This window comes from Polyodon spathula, chromosome 11 (genome assembly GCF_017654505.1).
Source record: "Polyodon spathula isolate WHYD16114869_AA chromosome 11, ASM1765450v1, whole genome shotgun sequence".
Taxonomy (NCBI): Eukaryota; Metazoa; Chordata; class Actinopteri; order Acipenseriformes; family Polyodontidae; genus Polyodon; species Polyodon spathula.
The window spans coordinates 47142668-47163470 of NC_054544.1; the positions used below are offsets into that span (position 1 = coordinate 47142668).

Here is a 20803-nt window from a genome sequence, read left to right on the forward strand (position 1 = left end):
AATTCCTTAAGTGTGTTTGTTTTTTTATGAAGATTGTTTACTGAACTATTAGAAATTGTGTATTTATCAGTGGCTAATGTTCATTAAATGCTTGTATTTAAAATGTTTTCTTGAATTACCTTGTATTAGGTCAGTGGTCCTCAAAGTGGTGCCCGCGGGCAAATTTGTGCCCGCGAAGCCAGGCCATCGTGCCTGCGTCAGCTGTTCTTAAATTATGTGTCCTGAATACATTTCTGGTGGGTGGTAGAGTGGGGAAAATAAATAAATCTTTAAACAAGTTTTCCAACAAAAGCGTCACAGCAGTCTGTTGACAGTGCTGTTCACTTATGCTGTGCTTGTACGTACTCTGCAATACGATCAACCAATTGAATATCTGCATTATCTCTGCAGTAGCCCAGTAATAACTTAGCTGGGTGGGACATAAACTGTTTCAGTTGCAGGTACTGACAGTAAGTTTAACCAATAGGAGAGTCAAATATCTGCCAAGTTAGGAAAGTGAAAGAATTGACAGCTGTTCAATCATTCGTGAGCGGAGGCGGGCTGACTTATTATGAAAAATAATACATTTCAGTAGTTAGAATATAATTTTCTCTATATATATTTTTTAATTTCACCAGACAGGGGAAACACCATAGTCGATTTAATTATGAATTCACTTTCTCTGAATAATTTTACTACAAATGAGCAATCTTTAAAACAGATTAGTGGTGACAAATTTGCTAAATTGAAACAAAGTGAGATGCTAGCTATCCTCTTATTTTAGTTTATTCATGGTTATCTGTGTAAACATGCTATTTCAAAAATATTTGCATTGCGTATTTTATATAAATTATTTTAATAATAAGTGCACCACGCACAATTACTACTGCCTGAGACTTGGCCTTATCAGAGTAAGCTAAGAATAACTGCCACTAAAACGCTTAATAAAATATATATTATATATATATATATATATATATATATATTATATATATATATATATATATATATATATATATATATATATATATATATTGTAAACGATCCTCGCACTCACGGAGTTCGTTGCCCCTTTAAGATAGACCCAGGACACAAAAATTGATCTTTTACGGCGCTGACGCGCACTTTTTAATAAACACAGAAATGAAAACAAAACAAATGCCTAGCTCCCTCTTGGAGCTCTGACTAAACATAGACTGGTTCCTCACTAAACCACAGGACGGCTAAGCCGTTTACCTGACAAACACCAAAACGGGCTTCTCTCAGCACTCTCTTCAATACGACTGGACACACACGCAGTCGGGCTCTTCACTCAGCAGCCCCGATCAGTCTGGCTGCCTCTTTTAAATACCCTGCACCTGTCTCTAATTTATAATTACGATCAGGTGCCGAGGAATAACTAAACAATTAAAACAATTACAATTAAACCCCATAACACCCAAATGTGCATTCTCACAAGGTTTTTAGCAGGGAAGGATTTTACCCCCCTCCCTGGTACCTTACACATCCTCCCCCTCAAGTGTGAAACACTGATCGGCCATACCAAGGCCACCCCCTCCCCTAAAACACAACCACCCACACTCAAGTCCCGAAATGTCCATTTCCGCCCTCTTCCACGGGCGGACTTGAGGGTGGGTCGAACCTTCCGGCACTTCCGGGAAGGGACCATGAACCGGCGACAAGGGACCCCACCGGGATGACAGGGCCGACCGAAGTGACGACCGGGGAACAGGAGGATGCAGCAGTGGACAGAGATCTTCCACTGGGGACCGGCGCAGCGATGTCCGATCACCCAGGGGGAGCGAAGCAGCGAACAGGGGGAGCAACAGCGACGTCTGGCAGCAGCCCAGCGACGTCTGGGTGCTCGGGAAGAGCGGAGCAGGGAACCAGGGGAAAAGCTGTGGCCAATGTTGCAGACTCCTGGGCTCCAGGTCCAGCGCAGGAAGGTCTAGGAAGACCGGCAGGGTGTCCAGGAGCAAGGGGCAAGGGACCGCAACTGGCAGTGCCGGACTGGTTCGCTGGGGTGATGGAGGTGGGCACCTCACCTCCTCCTCTTTGTTCATCGCTTCTCCCTCTCTGGGCTCTGGGAGCGGTGGCTCCTCTTCTCTGGGCTCTGGGAGCGGCGGCTCCTCTTCTCTGGGCTCTGGGAGCGGCGGCTCCTCTTCTCTGGGCTCTGGGAGCGGCGGCTGGGCTTGTCTTGCCTGCTCCCATTTTTGGAGCAGCAGATCTAGCTCCGTCGGCTCTGGCTCTGGCAATCCAAGTTCCAATCTCCATCTCTTATTCTGCTCAATCTGAGCAGCAGTGTTTCTCTTCATCAAAGCGACCAAATCCTCTAGGGTTTCCATTTTACTGGGTCATAGGGGCGCCCACACACACTTCTGGTACCATATGTAAACGATCCTCGCACTCACGGAGTTCGTTGCCCCTTTAAGATAGACCCAGGACACAAAAATTGATCTTTTACGGCGCTGACGCGCACTTTTTAATAAACACAGAAATGAAAACAAAACAAATGCCTAGCTCCCTCTTGGAGCTCTGACTAAACATAGACTGGTTCCTCACTAAACCACAGGACGGCTAAGCCGTTTACCTGACAAACACCAAAACGGGCTTCTCTCAGCACTCTCTTCAATACGACTGGACACACACGCAGTCGGGCTCTTCACTCAGCAGCCCCGATCAGTCTGGCTGCCTCTTTTAAATACCCTGCACCTGTCTCTAATTTATAATTACGATCAGGTGCCGAGGAATAACTAAATCATTAAAACAATTACAATTAAACCCCATAACACCCAAATATGCATTCTCACAAGGTTTTTAGCAGGGAAGGATTTTACCCCCCTCCCTGGTACCTTACAATATATATATATATACACACATATACATACACACACACACACACTGTATATGTCGCGGGAAGGCAGTGTTTAAGTCAGCCAAGTAAGATCAATTTATGTCCGTGCCCAAATTACTTTGAGGACCAATGTATTAGGTATTAAATATACTCTTGTATGCGATTGTATAATTTTGCAGAAATTGTTTTAAACTGCTGCAGTCCTGGCCTGGTGCAGTAGGTGGCAGTGTTGTTTACCAGAGTGGTTTTCTGTTGCGAGTTTCTTTTGCCATCGTAGGTGATGTTGACAGCAGCACAGAGCACACTCCCCACTCGGCTGGACAGCGGCAGGTTTGGGTCAGCGCCTCCTGCCAGGAGCTCCTCTATAGCCTGCAGACACAAAAGAGACACAATGAATTAAAGAGACACTGACCTTCACTGACCCAATGAGACACTGACCCTCACTGACCCTCACTGATCCAATGAGATACTGACCCTCACTGATCCAATGAGATACTGACCCTCACTGACCCAATGAGATACTGACCTTCACTGACCCAATGAGATACTGACCCTCACTGACCCAATGAGACACTGACCCACACTGACCCAATGAGACACTGACCCAATGAGACACTGACCCTCACTGACCCAATGAGACATTGACCCTCACTGACCCAATGAGACACTGACCCTCACTGACCCAATGAGACACTGAGCCTCACTGACCCAATGAGATAATGACCTTCACTCACCCAATGAGATACTGACCCTCACTGCACAGAGCAGTTTTTTTTTTTACAACGCACTAAAATCACATGACAAATCAACCAATCACCATTAAGAATCCAGCACTCTGTGTATAGATGTTATCCTGAGCAGTGAACACTTTAGTACGTTGTGTCTATTTTTGTTATAAGAAATGTTAAACTGCACAACCATAATATAACAGTTAGACACACCCTACACCAGTTGTTTTCAACCTTTTCATCTCGAGTACCAGTGTTTCTAGCAGGGACCACCAGGTGTACCAGTAACTTTGTGCAATCTTAAACAGCTGTTGTAAAACTGAGACCTACCCAATTACAACCAGGTTTGTTGTGTCTGTACTGATGACTGCAATGAACTCTGCATGTTTGTTTTAAATGTTTGTATGGAATTGGTGACCACACCTTTACTTGTGTCCAGTTGTAATATGGAAGTAGCATGCTGCAGCTCCCGTGCTCGGTGTTAGTGAAGTCCTGATCTGACAGCATGTTCCACACTCAGAGCTTATGATTTCATGTTACCATTTATTTTTTCAGTAAAAACATTTAAATTGCAGTGAGTTTGTTCTGCTATATTTATTATACTAAATGCCACAGCAAGTACATTGTCCAATGTTTTAGATATTTTTATTAGCACAATCTGAGAGCTAAATTTAGTGAAAGGCATTTTATTTAAAATTTTTACTGCAATCAAGTAAGCTGCAGTATATTTAATTTTTAATCCCATTCATTTTTTTTCTCAGCAGTACACTTCCTTTACAGTACTAAGTCTGTGCGTTCTGCTTTCACATTTCTTAAAATGGTCAGATTGACAGCTGACAGCTGACCCTGCTTTAGTATACAGCTCCCATTCATCTTTCACTGGGGACTATGCTGTGCAATTAAACTATGAGATACAAGATGCAACAAATGAAAAAAAAATCAATTTGTGTTGACTCAAAACTTTGACTGGCGAAAGATAACATTGCTTTATTGGAGTTCACAAATAAAAAATATTTTTCAGCTTGGTATGATAACTTTTCACTTCATTGTTTGTTCAATTACTGAGCTTTTTGCCACATTGCAGCCCTTCATTAATTAGTTTCATTAGTTTAAGTTTCCATGGCATTTTGTTAATGGCACGTGCAACACACAAACCTTAAGTGTAGTTAAATTTTTGTTTTTCGCTGTTCTTGTTCTACATTTCTTAAATGCAACTGTTCATTTTAAGCTACATTTTTAAACAACAGTACTCACACAGGTTTGATCACCATCACAACTGTTGCAAAAAGCTGGGGTTCCCATATTCTGCTGTGTTAATACAGCACCTCTCTGCACTTACAAGCAATTGTATTTGATCAAATTGTTACATGCTTTTAGAGGGAGAGGTAGCATTTTTGTGTCTAACCCCGATAAAACAGCTGTCAATACTTTTTTGATGTTGTATTTACAACCATTTTAGTCGCAGTCAGGAGCCCAGCATCATAATTTCTCATTCTCTGTGATTCAGTGGTACAAACAGATTGATATATTACGATGGTGCGACTGGGGGAGTATTGTGGTTGAGAAATCATCTCATTATAAAGGTCAACTGCTGGTGCATACCATTGCAAGCCTGTCACACACCAGTACTGGTACTCATACCACAGGCTGAAAACCACTGCACTACACGACACAATGCTCAAAATTAAACACTGCTAGCAGATTGATCTAAGGGATTCTCCAAATTCACCTCTTCAAATTTAGGTTGAAACATACTTTCTTTTCTGTACATTCAACTTATGGGGGCTCATCCAGGTTATTCAGCCTCATCCTCATTTGTGACATAACAAAAGTACTCTTTGAATGTTCATGGTGTATCTTCTATTAATCCTGTTACAAACTTCATTAACTATGTATGTACTGTGAAAGCCACCATTACAGCTGCACTGAGGGGTCTGGGGGTGGAACAGTAATGCACTCAAACCCCCTTGATTACTAAATATCTTGATACCCCTGAATATACAATCTTCTCCTCTTCAAAGAAATATTTTAATAAGAAATACTTCCCTGAAGTGGTATCCTAAAATGTCATATGTTATCTGTTGTAAATGAATTACAGATATGAATGCTTACCAAATCATTGCCGCTGGCGACAGCTAATGAGAGTGGGGAGTGGCCGCTCCACAGTGTGTTGGGGTTGGCCTTGTGCTTCAGCAACAGTGCGACTACGTCCCGGGCATTCTAGAATGAGAAGCTCATTATATAGCAGCTGAGAGTGGGCTCTGTCAACTCTCTCTCAAACTGAGCCCCCAGCCTGCTAACAACATGCCCTGCATCTCTATACAGGCAGAGTGAGGAGGTGAAGTGGAGAGAAGCACAGTCTGATCAAGTGGTGAGGTGGTGAGTGCAGTAGAGTGCAGTGAATGGAGGTGGTGAGTGCAGTAGAGTGCAGTGAATGGAGGTGGTGAGCACAGTGAATGGAGGTGGCGAGTGCAGTAGAGTGCAGTGAATGGAGGTGGTGAGTGCAGTAGAGTGCAGTGAATGGAGGTGGTGAGTGCAGTGAATGGAGGTGGTGAGTGCAGTAGAGTGCAGTGAATGGAGGTGGTGAGCGCAGCAAATGGAGGTGGCAAGTGCAGTAGAGTGCAGTGAATGGAGGTGGTGAGTGCAGTAGAGTGCAGTGAATGGAGGTGGTGAGTGCAGTGAATGGAGGTGGTGAGTGCAGTAGAGTGCAGTGAATGGAGGCGGTGAGTGCAGTACAGTGCAGTGAATGGAGGCGGTGCGCGCAGTAGAGAGCAGTGAATGGAGGTGGTGAGTGCAGTGAATGGAGGTGGTGAGTGCAGTAGAGTGCAGTGAATGGAGGTGGTGAATGCAGTGAATGGAGGTGGTGAGTGCAGTAGAGTGCAGTGAATGGAGGCGGTGAGTGCAGTACAGTGCAGTGAATGGAGGCAGTGAGCGCAGTAGAGAGCAGTGAATGGAGGTGGTGAGTGCAGTAGAGTGCAGTGAATGGAGGTGGTGGGTGCAGTAGAGTGCAGTGAATGGAGGTGGTGGGTGCAGTAGAGTGCAGTGAATGGAGGTGGTGAGTGCAGCAGAGTGCAGTGAATGGAGGTGGTGGGTGCAGTAGAGTGCAGTGAATGGAGGTGGTGAGTGCAGCAGAGTGCAGTGAATAGAGGTGGTGAGTGCAGTAGAGAGCAGTGAATGGAGGTCGTGAGCGCAGTGAATGGAGGTGGTGAGTGCAGCAGAGTGCAGTGAATGGAGGTGGTGAGTGCAGTGAATGGAGCTGGCGAGTGCAGTAAAGTGCAGTGAATGGAGGTGGTCAGTGCAGTAGAGTGCAGTGAATGGAGGTGGCGAGTGCAGCAGAGTGCAATGAATGGAGGTGGTGAGTGCAGTGAATGGAGGTGGTGAGTGCAGTAGAGTGCAGTGAATGGAGGTGGTGAGCGCAGTGAATGGAGGTGGTGAGCGCAGTAGAGTGCAGTGAATGGAGGTGGTGAGTGCAGTAGAGTGCAGTGAATGGAGGTGGTGAGTGCAGTAGAGCGCAGTGAATGGAGGTGGTGAGTGCAGTAGAGCGCAGTGAATGGAGGTGGTGAGCGCAGTAGAGTGCAGTGAATGGAGGTGGTGGGTGCAGTAGAGTGCAGTGAATGGAGATGGTGAGTGCAGTAGAGTGCAGTGAATGGAGGTGGTGAGTGCAGTAGAGCGCAGTGAATGGAGGTGGTGAGTGCAGTAGAGCGCAGTGAATGGCGGTGGTCAGTGCAGTAGAGTGCAGTGAATGGAGGTGGCGAGTGCAGCAGAGTGCAGTGAATGGAGGTGGTGAGTGCAGTGAATGGAGGTGGTGAGTGCAGTAGAGTGCAGTGAATGGAGGTGGTGATGAAAGAAAGAATGCACTAGTAAGACCTCATCTTGAATATTGTGTTCAGTTCTGGTCACCTCGCTATAAAAAAGATATTGCTGCTCTAGAAAGAGTGCAAAGAAGAGCGACCAGAATTATTCCGGGCTTAAAAGGCATGTCATATGCAGACAGGCTAAAAGAATTGAATCTGTTCAGTCTTGAACAAAGAAGACTACGTGGCGACCTAATTCAAACATTCAAAATTCTAAAAGGTATTGACAGTGTCGACCCAAGGGACTTTTTCAGCCTGAAAAAAGAAACAAGGACCAGGGGTCACAAATGGAGTTTAGAAAAAGGGGCATTCAGAACAGAAAATAGGAGACACTTTTTTACACAGAGAATTGTGAGGGTCTGGAATCAACTCCCCAGTAATGTTGTTGAAGCTGACACCCTGGGATCCTTCAAGAAGCTGCTTGATGAGATTTTGGGATCAATAAGCTACTAACAACCAAACGAGCAAGATGGGCCGAATAGCCTCCTCTCGTTTGTAAACTTTCTTATGTTCTTCTTATGTTCTAATGGAGGTGGTGAGCGCAGTAGAGTGCAGTGAATGGAGGTGGTGAGTGCAGTAGAGTGCAGTGAATGGAGGTGGTGAGTGCAGTAGAGCGCAGTGAATGGAGGTGGTGAGTGCAGTAGAGCGCAGTGAATGGAGGTGGTGAGCGCAGTAGAGTGCAGTAAATGGAGGTGGTGGGTGCAGTAGAGTGCAGTGAATGGAGATGGTGAGTGCAGTAGAGTGCAGTGAATGGAGGTGGTGAGTGCAGTAGAGTGCAGTGAATGGAGATGGTGAGTGCAGCAGAGTGCAGTGAATGGAGGCGGTGAGTGCAGTGAATGGAGGTGGTGAGTGCAGTAGAGTGCAGTGAATGGAGGTGGTGAGTGCAGTAGAGCGCAGTGAATGGAGGTGGTGAGTGCAGTAGAGTGCAGTGAATGGAGGTGGTGAGTGCAGTAGAGTACAGTAAATGGAGGCAGCGAGTGCAGTGAATGGAGGTGGCGAGTGCAGTAGAGTGCAGTGAATGGAGGTGGTGAGTGCAGTGAATGGAGGTGGTGAGTGCAGTGGAGTGCAGTGAATGGAGGTGGTGAGTGCAGTAGCGTGCAGTGAATGGAGGCGGTGAGTGCAGCAGAGTGCAGTGAATGGAGGTGGTGAGTGCAGTGAATGGAGGTGGTGAGTGTAGTGCAGTGGAAGGCTCTGTCACCTGGTAGTCACTGTCCCTCATGCAGGCCACGTGAAGTGGTGTCCTCCCTCCTTCCTCTGGCAGGCCGGCAGGGGCTTGGTAGTACTGTGGCGGTGGGCCACTGGGGCTGGAGGACTTCAAACTGAACCCTGGAGGGGGTTCCGTGCTGGCTTTCTGAGAGAGACAGAGACGCTGTTACACAAGGACACAGGCAGCGGAGAGAGCGTTCTAACTCCTAACCGGATCTCTATTAGCAAACATGCAAGTATGATTGTAGCTGGGGGAGATCTGTGCTGACTCTTCTGGTGCATTCATAGTGCTGCAGGAAGAGGGCAGCAGCTTTACAATATCCGCCTGCCGGTCATGGCAGTGACACGGAGAGGTGGGAGAGAGGGTGTGTGGGTTCTGTCTGAGAGGCGAGCCTTGGGGGGATTGCTGGCCCTATAGAATAACGCCCTGCGGTTCCCTCAGCTCTGCCCCTGAAAGACAAAACCACGAGCTAGTGGAAGCTCTGCTCCAGGACCGAGAACAGTCGGAAAAGAAAGAAACCATAATAAAATATAGAATAAAATATTACTAGCAGGGAAACCTTGGGCAGACCCCACATAGCAGGCTGCGGGAGTGAGCATAGGACAGAGATCCAGGCCGTGCGGATAGCGATGGTCGGGGTAACGCTGCCGAGTGCAGCACCTTTATTTTGTAGTTTTATTACTGTGTTTTATTTTCCCTTTTTCCTTCACCTTTTGTCTTTGATTATTCTTTTGAGCATCTGCGAGTGCGTCTGCACTTTGTTTACCAGCATTGGTATTCCCATGATCCTGCGCCCTCTGCGGGTTAAAATAAATCATTGAACAGAGAAACAAAAGAAAGTGCATTAATAAAACTGGGCACCTGTGCGGTGTTTCAAGTACACCTTTCTGTCTCCCATGTGTCAGTGAACTACCCACCACCCTTCCACAACAATATACAGATGGACGGATATACCGACAACCCCCTATATCACAAGAGTCTGATTCACTCAATAACTTCTGCTAAATAATGTTCAATCCAAGTTTTATGACAAGTAGATAGACACATTAAACACAACGTACTAACAAAGGGATGAGATGTTACGGCACTGCTGCTAACAGGTGCTGTTAAAATATACACTTTGCTTGTTCGGTTTGAGAAAGCCCTCCAGAGGGCCAGCGTATACTGGAATGTGAGCTTGTGTGACAGGGTAGCATCACAGCCAAGGCTGGTAACAGGCAGGAAGGAGAGCCAGAGACAATAGAGCTGCAGTTAGAGCACTATCATGCACATTTATTTACAACACTACACAGTACAGACAAAAACACATTAACAAAACAAATGGCACAAGGGCCTAAACAAAAGGTCTATATAAAACTCACAGAAAATACAGGACAGCACACCAACACACCTTTACCTTTTAACAACAGCATTAACTCTAATATTAACACCCGTGATCACCCTTTTTATACACCTGTGACTGGAGCCTAATTAATCATCATATATTCCATTCACAGCTCCAGCCACATTACCACGTGGTTAGTGGCAGGGAGGAATGAACTCCCTCCCTGCTAACCCAATATTCCGGCATTCCGGGGTTGTCTATTGATAGACGAGGAAAGACATGGAAGAGTAGTTGAAACTCCACACCAGCGCACATTTCCAATGACAGAAAACCATGTGATGGTGTCACAGGAAATAAGTTAGCATGAAATAAGTTAGCCTTTGCCTTTTTGAGCCTTTCTGCACATGTGCAAATTTTAGAAGTTAAAGGCAAGGTTCTGTGGAGATTTATCCAAGATTTTACAGATGCTATTTGTATTTTTTTAAGAAACAAAAACAGGTATTGCACACCGTATTTTTTTTGTTTAAAAATGTGACGTTTGGCATTTTTATCGAAGTGTATTGCAGACATTATTTTTCTGTTTAAAAAAATGTGTCGTCTTATTTATCAAAGTGTAAATGTACATTTAAGTTTTTCGATAAACATTTTATTTAAAGTACAGCGCTCGCTGTGTTTGGATGTGCAGTTGTGGTTTTTAGCAAAAATAAATATTTTAAAAAACATTATTTTGTCAGTATAATTTATGTTTATGCAGAGTTAAAATCACTACTTGCCAAATGTTTATTTCCTTTCAAAAATGTTGTGTCATCATACTGTGGCGTAAACAAATATAAGCGTTTAATCTGTGTAGGCTCGAGTTTAACCAAGTTATTATTTTCACAGTAAAATGCCTGGTTGTTTTGTATTTGTTTTAATAAATGTTATGGGGAAGTGGGTACAAACACATATTGATACAGAGAATACTGTTTTTGAAGTTTTAATCAAGTCTACATTTTAATATATACAGAAAACATACGTCTTTAGTGAAAGATGGTGTTTTAAGAGATATATAGATAGATCGTTTGAGAAACACACAAAACAATTGGCTTCCGATACATACTTTCATACGATCATACGAAGAAACACACGCAGACTTCATATATATGGACGTGTATATACACACACCTGTATTATGAATGATAAATCAGAGTGCAGTGCTTACAGATCGATGCTTGTGCTGCGGGCTGGTTTTGTTTTTTGTATATTTTTATAAAAAATAAATTGTTTTAGATTTTGCGCTTTTTTGGGGGTGGGCCTGGGCAGTATACATTATAGAGGGGCGGGGTTTGTGACTTGACAGCTGTAATAATCTAATTGCACATAAAAATAAATCTTAATGCTTAATTGTTTCTGATATGTCGTAACCAATATATAGAATGTCGTATTTATTTCTCTTTCGGTAATATTTGTACAAAGAAAACCTATATCCGGTGATTACAAACTTAAAATGACAACTCTGATGATGTTTAAACTGGGAATGTTAAATACTAGATACTGTCATATTATTTAAAAAGTGTTGTTATAACGATTTAACACAAATCTAATTGCACATAAAAATAAATCGTCTTTGTAGCTTAATGTTAACCACTATTATTAAATAAAATACAACATGATACAATAGAACGTGTTATTAATATTATAACAATGTGTTTTCGATTTTAACCACATATAATGTAGCTTTAATAAAGATCCTGACAACATTTTTAAAAGTAAAACAATTTTCTAAATTAAAGTTTACTGACAGAAAATAGAGACGGCTTAACTTTGCCTTTAAATTCTCCAATTAGCGAGTGCGTAGAAAGGCTCAAAAAGGCAAACGCTAACTTATTTCACGGCTAACTTATTTCCCATGACACTGGTACCAGCAATGGTAGCATACGGGGGACAAGCTGCAAATGTACAAAAAAGGCAAAATAAAACACAATTAGAAAACAAAAGGTGCCGTGACTATATCACTATCACAGGTTCCACTCACACACCTTGTTATACTTTGTGTGATTTATAATCCCTAAACGAATCCCTACTCCATGTAGGTTTAAAACCCCCAGCCCAGTTCCACACATGGTGGTCACAGTGTTGGTTTCTTTCATAAAAGACAAGTTTGTTGTCTGGAGTATTGTGGATGGTCCTGGATCTTTTATCATGAGACGTTCCTCTGGGACACACTTACTAGCCAGTCAAAGAACTGCAGCCGTCCAATCAACTGCTGCCCTTGTCTGTAAATTAACTCAGCAGGTAAACAGAAAAACCCACATGGGTGTGCAGGGCCTGAGCTTCACTCACCTTGTCAGGCTCGTAGATTTCTTCGGCATCCTGAGCTCGCACGTCTGGGTCTGCCAGAGCGTTCAGCAGCAGCTCTGTGATCCTGACCCCTTCCTTCCCAGACAGGCCAGCCGCCATGTGCAGGGGGTACAGACCTTTTTGCTGAGAGAAGAGGGGAATAAAATGATCAATAAGAGGGTAAAATGAAGGGGAGATCATGACAAACAAGCTACAGGCATCCTGTTTAATGCATTTCAAAGAAGATAATCACTTATTTAGCTACAAGACAAAAATGCTGAAAAATGTTTCCATTAAATTGTCCCTGAAAACTGAACCAAGTGTCATTTTCAATTTGTTTTTCAATTAAATTTTTTAAACAAAATAGAGAGAGGGACTGTGGCAGAGCTAAGCTCTGCCCTTTTTAAATTGGCAGGGATGGGTTTAATTTCTCCTACCTGCCTGGGTTTATTATGTTCAGGTGAGTGGGGTTGATTAGTTGATTAGGTTAATTAACGATTAATCAGCGCCCAGCCACCTGACATAAAAGGAGGCCTCTGCTTCTCATTTGGAGGAGGGAGCTGAGGAAGCAGGTTGGTGTTGGTGTTGGTGTTGGTGTTGGTGTTGGTGTTGGTGTTGGTGTTGGTGTTGGTGTTGGTGTTGGTGTTGGTGTTGGTGTTGGTGTTGGTGTTGGTGTTGGTGTTGGTGTTGGTGTTGGTGTTGGTGTTGGTGTTGGTGTTGGTGTTGGTGTTGGTGAATCCAGTGAAGGCATTGCCCAGCCTGGAAACCTTGTTTTTGGAAGTTTGTTTTTGTATTGTTGTTGTTGTGTTTAAATCCTTTTATTTTGCCATTGTGCACTTTTATTTTGTGTTATTTATAATAAAATCAGTATTTTTCTTGAACTGCAGACTGTCTCTGGGCCTCTATCCACTCACCAGCCTGCCACAGGGACAGAGAGAGGTAAGGGTGAAGGGGAGGGTGGGAGTGGGAGAGTTAAGAAAAGGAGGGGGAGAGCACTGGACAGAGAAGGAAGGGGAAGGGGAGGACAGGAGGGTGGATGTACCTTTTTGGGCAGTGGCATGTCTGTTCTGGCCTGACACTCAAGTAGGTGACGCACTGCTTTTGTGTCTTTGGCTTGGATTGCCAGGAAGAGCACTGGCATGGGCACCTGTGACGCGCTGGGGTCTGCCCCCCTGCACAACAGCAGCTGGATGGTACCCCACCTCCTCCTGTGCCTGTAAACACAATGCAACATTGTCACAAAGACAGCTGGAATGGGGCACGTCAGACCAGAAACAGGAACCCAGAAATAAACAGAGAGAAAGGTGGAGTTTGGTGAGCTGAGTGAATGGTTTCGCTCAGTATTTAATGAATGAACAGACAGTAAATAAAAGGTTTATAACAGAACAAAAACACAGGACACGGCACTTATCACCAAAACAAAAAAGACAAACAAAATGGACTATACAGACAAAACACGGTGAGCAGATATTTATCTGCTATTATTATTATCATTATTACAATTATTAAGAACATAAGAACATAAGAAAGTTTACAAACGAGAGGAGGCCATTCGGCCCATCTTGCTCATTTGGTTGTTAGTAGCTTATTGATCCCAAAATCTCATCAAGCAGCTTCTTGAAGGATCCCAGGGTGTCAGCTTCAACAACATTACTGGGGAGTTGATTCCAGACCCTCACAATTCTCTGTGTAAAAAAGTGTCTCCTATTTTCTGTTCTGAATGCCCCTTTTTCTAAACTCCATTTGTGACCCCTGGTCCTTGTTTCTTTTTTCAGGCTGAAAAAGTCCCTTGGGTCGACACTGTCAATACCTTTTAGAATTTTGAATGCTTGAATTAGGTCGCCACGTAGTCTTCTTTGTTCAAGACTGAACAGATTCAATTCTTTTAGCCTGTCTGCATATGACATGCCTTTTAAGCCTGGAATAATTCTGGTCGCTCTTCTTTGCACTCTTTCTAGAGCAGCAATATCTTTTTTATAGCGAGGTGACCAGAACTGCACACAATATTCAAGATGAGGTCTTACAAGTGCATTGTACAGTTTTAACATTACTTCCCTTGATTTAAATTCAACACTTTTCACAATGTATCCGAGCATCTTGTTAGCCTTTTTTATAGCTTCCCCACATTGCCTAGATGAAGACATTTCTGAGTCAACAAAAACTCCTAGGTCTTTTTCATAGATTCCTTCTCCAATTTCAATATCTCCCATATGATATTTATAATGTACATTTTTATTTCCTGCGTGCAGTACCTTACACTTTTCTCTATTAAATGTCATTTGCCATGTGTCTGCCCAGTTCTGAATCTTGTCTAGATCATTTTGAATGACCTTTGCTGCTGCAACAGTGTTTGCCACTCCTCCTACTTTTGTGTCGTCTGCAAATTTAACAAGTTTGCTTACTATACCAGAATCTAAATCATTAATGTAGATTAGGAATAGCAGAGGACCTAATACTGATCCCTGTGGTACACCGCTGGTTACCACACTCCATTCTGAGGTTTTTCCTCTAATCAGTACTTTCTGTTTTCTACATGTTAACCACTCCCTAATCCATGTACATGTGTTTCCTTGAATCCCAACTGCGTTCAGTTTGAGAATTAATCTTTTGTGCGGGACTTTGTCAAAAGCTTTCTGGAAATCTAAATAAACCATGTCATATGCTTTGCAATTATCCATTATCGATGTTGCATCCTCAAAAAAATCAAGCAAGTTAGTTAGGCACGATCTCCCTTTCCTAAAACCATGTTGACTGTCTCCCAGGACCCTGTTACCATATAGGTAATTTTCCATTTTGGATCTTATTATAGTTTCCATAAGTTTGCATATAATAGAAGTCAGGCTTACTGGTCTGTAGTTACCTGGTTCAGTTTTGTTTCCCTTTTTGTGGATCGGTATTACGTTTGCAATTTTCCAGTCTGTTGGTACCACCCCTGTGTCAAGAGACTGCTGCATGATCTTGGTTAGCGGTTTGTAAATTACTTCTTTCATTTCTTTGAGTACTACTGGGAGGATCTCATCCGGCCCAGGGGATTTGTTTATTTTAAGAGCTCCTAGTCCCTTTAACACTTCTGCCTCAGTTATGCTAAAGTTATTTAAAACTGGATAGGAACTGGATGACATGTGGGGCATGTTGTCAGTATCTTCCTTTGTAAAAACTTGTGAAAAGTAATCATTTAACATATTTGCTATTTTTTTTTCTTCCTCTACGATTTTGCCATTTGTATCTCTTAAACATTTAATCTCCTCTTTGAATGTTCTCTTGCTGTTGTAATATTGGAAAAACATTTTGGAATTGGTTTTAGCTCCCTTAGCAATGTTCATTTCTATTTCTCTCTTGGCCTTTCTAACTTCCTTTTTGACTTGCATTTGCAGTTCCGTGTACTCTTTCTGCGTACTTTCTTTTTGGTCCTTTTTTAATGCTCTGTAAAGTGCCTTTTTTCGCTGAATATTTTTTTTAATTGATCTATTAAACCATTTTGGCAATTTAGTTTTACATTTAGATTTGTCTACTTTAGGGATGTAATTGTTTTGCGCCTCTAGTACTACATTTTTGAAGAACAACCATCCTTCTTCTGTGGGTGTTTTCTCTATTTTACTCCAATCTACTTCTGTTAGTCTCTGTTTCATGCCTTCATAGTTTGTTTTTCTAAAATTGTAAACCTTAACTTTAGTTTTTACTTTTGGGGATTTAAAAAACACTTCAAATGAGACCATGTTATGGTCTGAGTTTGCCAGTGGTTCTCTGACCTCTGTTTTAGTTATTCTATCTTCGTTATTTGAAAAGACTAAATCAAGGCATGCCTCCCCTCTAGTGGGTGCCTTCACAAATTGTGTTAGGAAGCAGTCATTTGTCATTTCCACCATTTCTATTTCATCCTTCGCGCTACCCACCGGGTTTTCCCATTTTATTTGGGGGAAGTTGAAATCCCCCATTAGTATGGCTTCTCCTTTGCTACACACATTTCTAATGTCATTGTATAATGACATTAGAATTATACAATAATATTACCTCCGTCTCCAATCCCGTTCACAACTCACTGAACACAGTGAGTGAAAACATGCTGCTTTTATGCAGCTGTACCGATTGATTGCTAATCAACCATTCAATTGGAATCTCAGTACAACTGCACGTGAATTAATAAAGTGCAATTCCCTGTGCTCACATATTATTACTTTTTACTTGCACGTGAAGTGCTGTGCAATCCTTGTGCCTAAATAAATATACATTTCAAACACTCGTGTTACACAGACCTGTTTTATATCCCATGTCCCAATGACTACACACCAACATTAACACACAACATATAACACAAAATACACACAGGGGTGGGCACTTTACCACAAACATACATTCACATCACATGACACTGCACAGCACAGAGCATTCACATCGCAGGACACTGCACAGCACAGAGCATTCACATCACAGGACACTGCACAGCACACAGCATTCACATCACAGGACACTGCACAGCACACAGCATTCACATCACAGGACACTACACAGCACAGAGCATTCACATCACAGGACACTACACAGCACAGAGCATTCACATCACAGGACACTACACAGCACAGAGCATTCACATCACAGGACACTGCACAGCACACAGCATTCACATCGCAGGACACTGCACAGCACAGAGCATTCACATCACAGGACACTGCACAGCACACAGCATTCACATCACAGGACACTGCACAGCACACAGCATTCACATCACAGGACACTGCACAGCACACAGCATTCACATCACAGAACACTACACAGCATATAAATCCGCTATATATCGAGGGCCGTGATATAGCGAGAGACCCATAGAAACAGGCTAACAAATAAATACTGTACAACCACTCTCTTGTTTTATCGGGTGTGTCACGGTCCAATATAAATCCTCTACACAAATGTTTTTTTTCTAAATTTCCTATAAAAAGCATTACAGCATTTTAATTTGTAAAGCAGAAGGAAATTGCTTCTCATCAACTCCAGTCTCCAATTCATTTCATGAGTCTTCCTCTCCTTTCTCAAATGCACAACCCCGCTGCAATGAAATAATCCATTCCCAACAATAACAGAGGAGGCTTGGTGCGAGTGCATTGCTGCCACAGGTGAACACCTCATTGGCTAAAATAAAAACTCCTTCAGCAAGTAGACATTTCATTTGCTTTGTGTTATTGTGCAATACGTGTGTATATGATAACAGTACAATATTAATGCTTTCTATTTAATTGTTTTGTATATTGTTTGTGATGTGCAGTACGAAATAAAACAAACAGTAATTCTAAGTGCCTGTATATTGCAGTTGAGGCATACGCAGAGACAGTAAAATGAGGAGCCAACTGCAGGACTGCAATATATCAGAATCCGTAGAACAGCGAGGGGCGATATAAAGAGGGGTGGGTGTAAATATATACAGTATATCTACAGTGTGTGTATATATATATATAATATATATATATATATATATATATATATATACAGTGCCTTGAAAAAGTATTCAGACCCCTGACCAATTCTCTCATATTATCAAATTACAAATGGTACATTGAAATTTCGTTCTGTTTGATATTTTATTTTTAAACACTGAAACTCAGAATCAATTATTGTAAGGTGACATTGGTTTTATGTTGGGAAATATTTTTAAGAAAAATAAAAAACTGAAATATCTTGCTTGCATAAGTATCCAACCCGTGTGCTGTGGAAGCTCCCAGTTTGCACCGCTAAAAGAAATTGCCCTAACGAGGACACAATTACCTTACCATTGGCCTCCACCTGATGAACCACTGAAGTTGCTGTCACATTTTCTGGATAAAAACCCCACTGTTGAAGGATCATTGGTAAGGCTGTGAATCTGAAGGAAAATGAAGACCAAAGAGCATTCTACAGAAGTTAGCAATAAAGTAATACAAATGCATAGATTAGGGAAAGGGCACAGTATAATATCCAGGTGTTTGGATATCCCAGTGAGCACAGTTGAATCAGTAAACAGGAAGTGGAAGCTGCATCACACCACAACAGGCACTATCAAGATATAAAACGCCGTCCCTCAAAACTCAGTGCTCAAACAAGAAGGAGACTTGTGAGAGAAGCCACAGAGAGGCCAACAATCACTTTGAAGGAGTTACGGAGTTCAGTGGCTGGGAGTGGAGTAATGGTGCACCAGTCAACCATATCAAGAGCTCTGCATAACACTGGCTTGTATGGGAGGGTGGCAAGAAAGAAGCCGTTACTCAAAAAGTACCATCTGAAAGCACGTCTGGAGTTTGCCAGAAAGCATGAGAGTGACCCAGCTGCGATGTGGGAAAAGGTTTTGTGGTCAGATGAGACCAAGATAGAGCTTTTTGGCCAAAACTCAAAGCGCTATGTGTGGCGCAAACCTAACACTTCCCATGCCTCAAGACACACCATCCCTATAGTGAAGTATGGTGGTGGCAGCATCATGCTGTGGGGATGCTTCTCATCAGCAGGGACTGGGCATCTTGTTACAATTGATGGAAGAATGGATGGAGCAAAATACAGGAAAATACTGCAAGAGAATCTGCTTCAGTCCGCTAAAAAGCTGAAGCTTGGAAGGAAATTCACCTTTCGGCAGGACAATGATCCCAAGCACAAGGCCAAAGCAACATTGGAGTGGCTCAATCCCATTGAGAATCTGCGGCACTATTTGAAAATTGCAGTCCACAAGCGTCGTCCAACGTCCAACCAACCTGAACAACCTGGAGCAAATCTGCCAAGAAGAATGGGCCAACATCACTCCGACACTGTGTGCAGAGCTGGCACATACTTACACCAAAAGACTTAAAGCTGTTATTGCAGTGAAAGGTGTCTCTACCAAATATTAATGTGTGGGGGTTGAATACTTATGCAAGCGAGATATTTCAGTTTTTTATTTTTCTTAAAAATATTTCCCAACATAAAACCAATGTCACCTTACAATAATTGATTTTGAGTTTAAGTGTTTAAAAATAAAATATCAAACAGAACGAAATTTCAATGTACCATTTGTAATTCGGTAATATGAGAGAATTGGTCAGGGGTCTGAAATTTGCAAGGGACTGATTATATATATATATATGTGTGTGTGTGTATGTATGTATGTATGTGTGTGTATATATATATATATATATATATATATATATATATATATATATATATATATATATATATATATATATATACAGTGCCTATAGTAAGTATTCACCCCCCTTGGACGTTTTCACAGTTTGTTGCGTTACAACCTGAAATCTTGATGCACTTAAATGGGATTTTTTTCCCCTTTGATTTACACAACCTACTCAACACTTAAAAATAAATCAATTACAAATAAAACCACAAAAAGTCTTCATTAGATAAGTGTTCACCCCCTTTGCTATGACACTCCTAAATAAGCTCAGATGCAATCAAATGCCTTCAGAATTCACACAATGAGTTAAATGGAGTCCATCTGTGTGCAATAAAAGTGATTCACATGATTTCAGATTAAATACACCTGTCTCTGTAAGCTCCCACAGTTGGGTAGTCAATTCAAAGCAAAGATAGAACCATGAAGACCAAAGAGCTTTCAAAACAACTCTGGGATAAAGTTGTGGAAGGGCACAGATCAGGGGAGGGGTATAAAAAGATTTCAAAGGCACTGACTATCTTTTGGAGCACAGTCAAGTCGATCATTAAAAAGTGGAAGGTATACGGCACCACCCAGAATCTGCTTAGAGCAGGCCGTCCTCCCAAACTGAGCTGCCGCGTAAGAAGGGCTTTGGTCAGAGAAGCCACCAAGAGGCCAATGACAACTCTGAAAGACCTACAGCGTTCTATGGCTGAGATGGGAGAAACTGTCCATGTGTCAACAATAGCTCAGGTACTCCACAAATCTGGCTTTTATGGAAGAGTGGCAAGAAGGAAGCCATTTTTGAAAAACCCATGTAAAATCCTGCTTGGCATTTCCAAAAAGGCATGTGGGAGATGTGGCAAAAGATTTGTGGTCCGATGAAACAAAAATGGAACTATCTGGCCTAAATGCAAAGCATTATGGCTGGCGCAAACCCAACACAGCACATCCCCCAGGTAACACCATCCCTACTGTGAAGCATGGTGGTGGCAGCATGCTATGGGATGCTTTTCATCGGCAGAGACTGGGAAGCTTGTCAGGATAGAGGGCAAAATGGATGGAGCTAAATACAGGAAAATCCTTGAGGAAAACCTGCCTTTCAGAAGGACAATGACCCCAAGCACACAGCCAAAACGACACTGGAGTGGCTTAAAAACAAGAAAGTGAATGTCCTAGAGTGCCCCAGTCAAAGTCCGGACTTGAATCAGATTGAGAATCTGTGACCAGACTTGAAGATTGTTGTCCACCAACAATCCCCATTAAACTTGACAGAGCTTGAACAATATTGCCAAGAAGAATGCGTAAATATTGCACGATCCAGACAAGCAAACCTGGTAGAGACTTACCCCAAAAGACTCTCAGCTGTAATTGCTGCCAAATGTGGTTCTATCAAGTATTGACTCAAGGGGGTAAATACTTATCTAACCAAT

The 20803-nt window shown here is 42.5% G+C and overlaps 1 protein-coding gene across 2 annotated transcripts in view; it reads right to left on the minus strand.

Moving 5' to 3' along the window:
* ankmy1 (ankyrin repeat and MYND domain containing 1) overlaps positions 1-20803 on the minus strand; it is a 103276-nt gene that overhangs the window by 54379 nt on the left and 28094 nt on the right. For both annotated transcript variants that reach the window (XR_005951093.1, XM_041263088.1), the window contains exons 8-12: positions 13308-13479; positions 12269-12409; positions 8614-8766; positions 5674-5781; positions 3071-3202 (exon numbers count right to left, since the gene is read on the minus strand). Coding sequence is in view for 1 of the 2 variants with exons in the window: in XM_041263088.1 (XP_041119022.1) it covers positions 3071-3202; positions 5674-5781; positions 8614-8766; positions 12269-12409; positions 13308-13479 (706 nt within the window). In the remaining variant the exon portion in view is untranslated. The remainder of the gene's footprint in view (positions 1-3070; positions 3203-5673; positions 5782-8613; positions 8767-12268; positions 12410-13307; positions 13480-20803) is intronic.